Source organism: Phycodurus eques, chromosome 5 (genome assembly GCF_024500275.1).
Source record: "Phycodurus eques isolate BA_2022a chromosome 5, UOR_Pequ_1.1, whole genome shotgun sequence".
NCBI classification, from domain to species: Eukaryota; Metazoa; Chordata; class Actinopteri; order Syngnathiformes; family Syngnathidae; genus Phycodurus; species Phycodurus eques.
In genome coordinates, this window is record NC_084529.1 from 16,220,344 (window position 1) to 16,228,798 (window position 8,455).

An 8,455-nucleotide genomic window follows, 5' to 3' on the forward strand; every position below is an offset into this window, starting at 1 on the left:
CCCGGGCCTCCAGAGTTCCTCACGGTGAGCCAAACAGTGTTTTTCCACGTGGTGACAGAAAGATCACCTCTTAACCGGCAGCTTCATTAACCAGCTGGAGAAAATATGCAAACTTCATCATGATCAGTCAGTAAATTGTCTTTATTGATTAGCTGGGAGAAATAGCATGGTTTGACTCATCCTGATGCCGGTCTATTATATTGCCAAATTGGTTTAAAATTAGGGTAAACATAACATTTATCTTTCTTATTACGTTGTTTCAATACAAGAATGGAAAAAGTGGACTTTTTGGGTGAAAGAAGAGAGTCTACTATTTCTTTTGGTAGGTTTGGTAGGCAGAGTCCTTATTTTGTCGTAGAACGCAATATTCTGTGGGTCTAGAAAGATCAGTCAAAATGCTCTAAAGAGCCTGGCAATATGGGCTACTCTACTTTGAACACAGCTGACAGTGAATAAGTTAATCGGCACAAGATCAAGCAGGTGCATCGTCCAGCGCATTCCCTCTTCTAGCTGAAGATAAAGACAAAATTGGCACATAAGCCTTGTCCCTCTCTCTCTGCAGTGACAATTTTCAAGTCATCTGCTTCACTTGTTGACGCAGGAATCCTTTTCAGTCAAAAATGTCAACATGACAGTCTCCTGTAGCAGTTTTCAAGATATCCTCCTCAAACTTTCAGGGATTCTTTCACTCAGTCAGCACAAGAACACTACCGACTATGAACTAGCTTCCTGGGGTCAGAGTTCTTATTGTCGTCTGTATTCTAGCAGTGATAATTGTCAAATGTTTTTTTCAGCAGTCGCTCAGTGGACAACTTGCAATGGTCTCTTTTGATGACTCTTTTGAAGCTGTTTTTGTTTTTCATTTTTTTGTATTTTCTGTCGAGTCAAAGCACCTCCACTGCAACTGGGCTTTGTCACTCAATGTACACATTGAATCGCTCCTGATAACCGCTATTATTTCAAAGACTTTTACCACAAACGCAGTGGAGAAACAATTTTGTACTCCTCGCATGAGTACAACCTTTTTTGATTGGCTTGTTTTATTTTTACAGGGCATTACAAAAAATATGCTTGGCGGGGAAGTACCTCCAGCTTCACCCCTAGGCCATTAGATATGATCCTAATCGTGTTCTCAGACACACACGCACATGCACACACACACACACACACACATATTTGAGGCCTGCAGGAAGAACTGATGTGTGCGCCTTTGATGAGCGATTGCACCCCAGGAGCCCTTATGCTCTATATCGTGTACACAAGCACGCAGCGTAGCCTACAGCTCCTGACTAATTGCATCACTAACAAGCCAAAACAAATAGAACTTGATATATTTTCTTACTTGTGTTCATGAGGAATAGGGGAGGCCCAGGCCTGGCACGGGATTCCACTGACTGTCACCAACCTTCGACCCCTGTAGCTCTGACCGGTACCCACGATGCACTCGCGAACATAGTCTGAAAGAAAGAATTGGAATTTTTTTTACGGTCTTGCTTAATGTGACACGGTGGGCGACTGGTTAGAGCGTCTGCCTCACAGTTCTGAGGCCCGGGGTTCAATCCCCAGCCCCCCCCTGTGTGGAGTTTGCATGATCTCCCTGTGCCTGCGTGGGTTTTCTCCGGACCCTCCGGTTTCCTCCCACATCTCAAAAACATGCATGGTAAGTTAATTGACGACTCTAAATTGCCCGTAGGTGTGAATGTGAGTGCGAATGGTTGTTTGTTTCCATGTGTCCTGCAATTGGCTGGTGACCGGTTCAGGGAGTACCCCGCCTCCTGCCCGATGATAGCTGGGATAGGTGCTGGAGCCTACTCCAGCACTCCCGTGACCCTTGTGAGGATAAGCAGCTCAGAAAATGGATGGATGGACGGATGGCTGGGTTTTGCTTAATGAGTCAAATGTGTTTGCATTGAAGAGTTGAGCATTAGTTTTTTTTTTGGGAGGGCGGGAGAAGTTTCTACGGTTTACACAAAAGGTTGCCTAATGACACAAAATGAAGCATAATGTCCTGCAACACAATAAACAACGACGTCGGTCCTTGCCCTTCCCTTGTTTACCTCTCAAGGGACATCTCAACAAGTCTAAAAATACCTCTGGGCTGTTATTTCATCGATTTTAAACCAACAATAGCAATTGATTTCGACAAGTGGGAAAATCACCTTTCTTTTGATAGAGTTGGACATTCAAGTCATGCTGCGTCTGCGCGGAGGGCGAGTTGCGGTCAAAAGACAGCCAGTGGCATTTCCTGTTTTGGTGATCATAGACGAACGCTCTGGACACAAAAACAAATGAGGTAGTGAGAGGAGAACAAAAAGTGAGAAAGTGAAGCACACAGGCAACATTCCACTCAATTATTGCCATTGTTACATGCAAAGCAATTAAGAGGGGCCCCCTTAACTTGAAAGACACCTCAGTGAATACCTGAGAAGCACCAAAACAAGTACAAGACCCTCTTGAAATTGTTTAGTTCGGTCAGCATTATTAATTTATTTATTTTGCAATTATGTGAAAATTAACTTTTGGTCGCGGTTGCAAATCAATAAATCCCTCAGACTTATTTGAAAATTCTGCCCCCGAAGCCTTTTTCACTCAGCGATAAGAAATTTGGTAAACATTTCTATCAAGAATAGACTCACAAAAAAGTCTCAAGAACCAAAAAGACACAGGCAGTCTGTCATTTTGAAATGAAGTGGCCATTTTAGGGCCATTTTTGTAATTTCCAGGGGTCTTTGAAATGAGAAATAGTCCAAGATTATATTTTGTCCAATTGCTACCTAATTCAAACCATGTATACTTCACAGACTAGTGACAGTACACTGGGGGGGAATAATTTGTCATTGTGTGTGGGCGCAGCATCGCAGCAAAGTTTGATTACCGCATTTGTCATAAAACATAAACTAAAATTTAGTGCCCCCTGGAGGGCTTTCAAAATTCAATCCCCAAAGCCCACTACACTTAAATTTGGTAGATGCGTAAAAGTCTCAAGAAGCTCATGCTGAAAAAAGTGAGTATTAAATTTTTTTATAAGGCGCCTATTGTAAGGGCATTTTGGCCATTTTCGGGGCCCTTTGAAGAGGAACACATCCATGATTTTGAGTCCAATTGCTACCAAATATAAACTAAGAATATGAGACGGACCGATGATGCTCAAGAAGTTTAGTTTTTGTCATTGCTTGCGGGTGCTGCATCGTGACTAAGGTTGAAACCTGCCTACAAAAAAAGTCTCAAAAAGCCATGCGTGAAAAGACACAGGAAGTCTGCCATTTTTGTATGAAGCAGCCATTTTAGGGTCTGCTTCACAAGGTCAAAGATTTCTATGCATTGACATATCATTGGAGACATGACATTACCTGCAAGTGAAAGGGAGTTTTTTGTTGCGGCTGCAAGTTCGAGCACACTTGGCCATGCTGACCTTCCTGCTTTTGGCCAGGTGGGAGGGGCTCGGGAGCGCGGCAACCAGACACACGCCATCAGTCTTCTGATAGTCCTGCAGTGCATTTCTTCTGCCCTCTGACACAAAGACACCACATACAGTATGCGTTGGACACAACATTTGGTGCAATCCAATGAGATACGACGTCAAGGATGTATTCCTTTAGCTTAGGTTTGATATTGTAGCCTATTACATTCAATGGCATTGTGAGCTGTTTCTAATATGATCCAACTATATGATATTTTAGCACTTGTCCTCATTAGATTAGCATCGCAGATGAGTTACAGCCTGTCCCAGCTGACTGAGGTCAAGAGGCGGGGTACACCCCGGACTGGTTGCCAGCCAATCACAGGGGACCTATCGACAAACAATGACATATATATGTCTTCATTTAATTAAAATAAATTAAATTACTTGTGTGTCACTACTGACTTTGTCATTGATGCACATATTGAGGGCCTGCAAACAACCGTTCGTACTTACAATTGCACCTTACAATACATTATAGTTTTCGATCAACTTAACATGCAAGTTTTTGGAATGTAGAAGGAAGCAGCAGTCCTCGGGGGGGAAACCACGTAAGAATGGGGAGAACATGCAAACTCCACACAGACGGCCGGAGCCAAGCTTTGAACCCCGATCCTCATAACTGTGAGGCAGAAGTGCTAACCCACGGGTGTCAAACTCATTTTTGTCACGTGCCACATTGTTGGTACAATTCCCCTCAGAGGGCCGTTATGACCATATAAATGTTTCATCTCCTCATTAAAAACAAAAAATGGTTGTTGTATACCTGTAATATTTCAATGTTATTATTACCTACAACAATTTGAAAATGTTTGTACAGATTTTAGCAAGAATCATAGAAGTTGATTCAAATAATTTGCTTTCGTGGGCCACATAAAATGGTGTGGTGTGCCACATGTGGCCCTCGGGCCGTGAGTTTGACAGATCTGCCCAATACAACAATGGTTCCAAACCACTGTGCTGAGGCACATTAAGTTGCCATGAGAAATGATGCAATTTCACATAATTGATCAAAAACACATCATTTATTACAAATAATGTATCTTTGTTCATCTATCTATGCCAGTGACGTATAGTGGCAGGCAGAACAATTAGGCTCTTCCACTACGTACAGCATAATTTGAATTATATTGTTAGCCTAAGAGCATAGTTGCATAAGTCGTATTTGAATGCTTGGAAAACAAGAAAAAAATATTTTTTTTAGCAAGCACAATGGTATTTTTTTTATTGATTAGGTAACAGTATGTGAAAGATGGCTTGGGCAGAGGTGAACAATATACAATTACAATGAATTACAACGACAACAGAAACATTTTTAAAAGTTATAAAAGAGTTGTTTGCATTTGAAACTTCACATTATGACAACACAATACATGGTCGTAGATAAGAATATGTATCATTCCCTGCTGAGTGACAACATGTTACAATGACTCGCAACATAATTAATCACTAACATATCAGGCTGATACACACAGGCACACACGCAAAAACCACAGGGGATGACGCATCCAAATCCTTGTAAATTACACAAAGCAGTCATGAGGGGGGGTCACAATTTGGGTTCACAAATTACGCGCATGCAACAACATTATTCATGCCAGACTAACTGAACTAATTCACTTGCTCGTGCGTCAAAAAAAAAAAAAAAGCGAGCCATGGTCGAACTTACCTGAGCAGGGCAGCACGGAGAGAGTCAGCAGCAGCGTGTAAATCCACATCACGGTCCACGTATCGTATGCCAAGCACACACAAAGACAAACACAAAGACAAAAAAATAATAATAATAATAAAAGAGAGAAAAGAGCCCCGAAGTACAAAAACAAGAGTCCGTAGCTCACTGAGAGATGTTGCTTCCACCACTGCGCAGAAGATGCGTCTCCTCTCCTCCAAGTACTCCTCCTCCTCCCCCTCCTGCTCCCTCCCCTCCTCCTCCTCCTCCTCCTCCTCCTCCTCCTCCTCCTCCTCCTCCTCCTCCTCCTCCTCCTCCTCCTCCTCAGCCCTCCCTCCACTTCGCCCCCCCATTAACTAAAAGTCATATTGCAATGACAAAACACACTCATCGTCACATAACAATTCATTTTTGAAACAACAACAACACCACTCGCTTCTTCCCAACTGATATGAGTACCTGCTTATGCTTGGCAGGATTTGTGGGGCATAATCATTTTAGCCAAATAAATAAATACATGAATAAATAAATAAAAAACAAACCAAAAAAAAACAGCACAAGGACTCGCAATGCCCATCCATTTTATATGGATACGTTCTTGACAACATTTATGGGGCACAATAGTCCTTGCCCCAAACTGCAAAAAAAGTTTTAGGACTCTAAATACCTGCTTGGGGTTACTTTTGTTATGGCTTATCAGCTTCATGATTGATTAAAAAAAATGCTTGGCGGAATTTGCGAGGCACAAAAATGCCCGCCGACAAAATACTAACACCGTTTTAATGCTTTATAGGTTCCCAATTAATATGAATAAATGCTAGATGGAATTTGTTTGGCACATTCATTTTTACCCCAAATTAAGAATTAAAGAACTATAATGAACATATGCATATATGTGCACAATCACAACCCCCCCACGTACAAAAAAAACATTACAGTAATATAGTTTACAGCTTCCCCACTTATATAAATGCATGTTTGCCGGAATTTGTGGGGCACAATTACCTTTGCCCCAAATGAATAAAACAACACTTAAAAGAAAGTGTATATGCTCTACTGCTTTGCTTTCCGCTGAAGAAGTGAGCGGGGTAACATCAGGGGTAGTGGAGGGGCGTCGGGGATGAAACCATCTCAATCCATAATCTGAGTGCCGTCTCTGTCTCCAGTGGTGACAATGTTGAGACAGGAGATGACCTTAGTGAGCCCTCCAAATATCCCACCCATGGTTCCCGTAACTTCTATGAAGTCATGGGCTAAGTATCCATCGCATGATAACAGAATCAAAGCAAGGATGGATTGATGGACGGATGGATGGGTGGGTGGGTTGATCGCTGGAGTCGTGCAGTATACTGTAGGTGGAGAGTCCTTCTCACTCAAATTTGCCCTCGTTCAAGTGACTAATGCACTCGCCGCTCTCTGAAAGGATTCGCTGGCAGTAATAAACAAAAGTGCGTGAGTCACACACTTACACTGGAGGATCTCCATGACTCTTTCTATCCGTCAATGCCAAGAAGAAACATAACAAACAGCGCCACAGCTTTGCACTTTCCTTGGAATATTCCACTGTATCACCTCACTGTCATATTAGGGTGAAATGAAAACAATCATGTCGAATCGTACAAAACAAACACCTGTGACAAGCATAAGTCAGAAAGCTAGCGTGAGAAGCTAACATAGCAGTCTACTGTATATTTTCACTCTGTGCTCCTCCTGGTCGAACAGCACAAACAGATGAAATAACATGCACAACTCAGGTCACAGAAGAGCCAATAAACCTAAGAGTTTTGTTAAAAACAAAATGTCAATACCAGCTAGTTGGTTGGCAGCTAGCTAATTAGCCCGAGAAGCTAATGTAGCATAATATATTCGTCACTTAAAGGGGAACTAAACGGAAGATGTCCACACTTTCTCTTATATTTTAAATGTGCATATATTCTTTATCTGCTGCTGTTTACTTAAATCTACAAAGTATTTATTCTAAAAAACAAAAAAGGTTTAACATATCGCATCTACACGCCTACAGGGGCAGCTATTTTTATATCTTTTCACTAACGCGATTGTGCGAAATGGCCTGACACAGTTGCAGTTCCTAGCGATCTATTTTTACTCAACCAGGCTTACTCAAATGTGCTGTAAACAAGGCAACGCTCTACTGCAGTTGTGACGTAACTTCCGGTCTGCAACCGATGACGATTTTAATAAACATCCTCCTGAAGTTGATTAATTATCCTGTTTAATTCGTATTACGAGAACAGAGGAGTGCTGGCACGTACAATGTATTCTTGCAAAAAAAAAAAAAAAAAATGAAAATGTCGAACAACACAAAGAACTCAAATTGACCACACGGGTCACAGGAGAGCCAAATGAAAGCATTTGATTTACAAAAAGTTGGTCAATACGAGTTAGTCGCTCAGCGGCTAGCTAGCTAGCTAGCGCAACAAGCTAAAGTCGCTTCGGCTACATCTTCACTATGGACTCAAATGCAAATCACCGGTCACAGAAGAGTCCTTGAAAAAGTTTTATGAATAAAAAAAAAAGATGGTCATTACCAGCTAGTCAGGTAATAGCTAGCATAAGAAGCTAATGTGACTTTCAATATTTTCATACTTAGGGGCAGCAGTTGGCCTTTTATTAAAGATAATAAGGCAAGTGACAAGAAAAGGGTGCCATATGTACAGTGCGTAAGAAGTGCAGGAAGTGTAAGAGTGCAAAAAAAAGGGACTCCCACTAATGAACCTCAGCTTGAGCTTTTATGAGGTTTTCTTTGTCTTTTTTTTTAAACGTGTGTGTGTGTTTGTGTATGTGTTGAGGTTAGTCATGACAGTCGACGCAGATGCAGTAAACACAGATATGCCGTGCTAAGAGATCCTGTCGCTTAAAACAAACACACGCTTCCTGTTGTCCGGCCGCGAGATTGACGCCGCTGCTCGTAATTGAGGCCTGCTGGCAGTTACGGTAACACAAATAAAACAAGCACACACGAACACATGCACGCGCAACCGCACAAGTCTTCCCCCACAAACCCATTTGTATTGTGACATAACTTGTGTCACACTGTATTTACATTATGTTTTGCAGCTTGCGTCATATTTTTAAAATAAAATAGTCTGAACATTTTAAGTGATTCACAATGTCAGACTCAAAGAGATGCAGTGTAACCAAGACCAAGAGGAAGAGGCAGAGGAGGTCCCCAACTAAGCTTCAGTAATATTGCTTCCACAGATGCCTGCGAGAATTGTTGTATGCTCAGTTTGTATGTGTTGCTGCTTCGTGTGTAAAAGTAGCAGTTGTTTGAAAGTTTATAACGACCATAACAGCTATGCTAA

The 8,455-nt window shown here is 41.8% G+C and overlaps 1 protein-coding gene across 2 annotated transcripts in view; it reads right to left on the minus strand.

The window, feature by feature from the left end:
- The window catches only part of hgfb (hepatocyte growth factor b), a 29,625-nt gene extending 24,281 nt beyond the window's left edge, over positions 1-5,344 (minus strand). For both annotated transcript variants that reach the window (XM_061677752.1, XM_061677751.1), the window contains exons 1-4: positions 5,130-5,344; positions 3,351-3,510; positions 2,160-2,272; positions 1,343-1,457 (exon numbers count right to left, since the gene is read on the minus strand). In XM_061677752.1, coding sequence (XP_061533736.1) covers positions 1,343-1,457; positions 2,160-2,272; positions 3,351-3,510; positions 5,130-5,178 — 437 coding nt within the window. In that variant the 5' untranslated portion in view covers positions 5,179-5,344. The remainder of the gene's footprint in view (positions 1-1,342; positions 1,458-2,159; positions 2,273-3,350; positions 3,511-5,129) is intronic.
- Between the last annotated feature and the right edge of the window lie 3,111 nt (positions 5,345-8,455).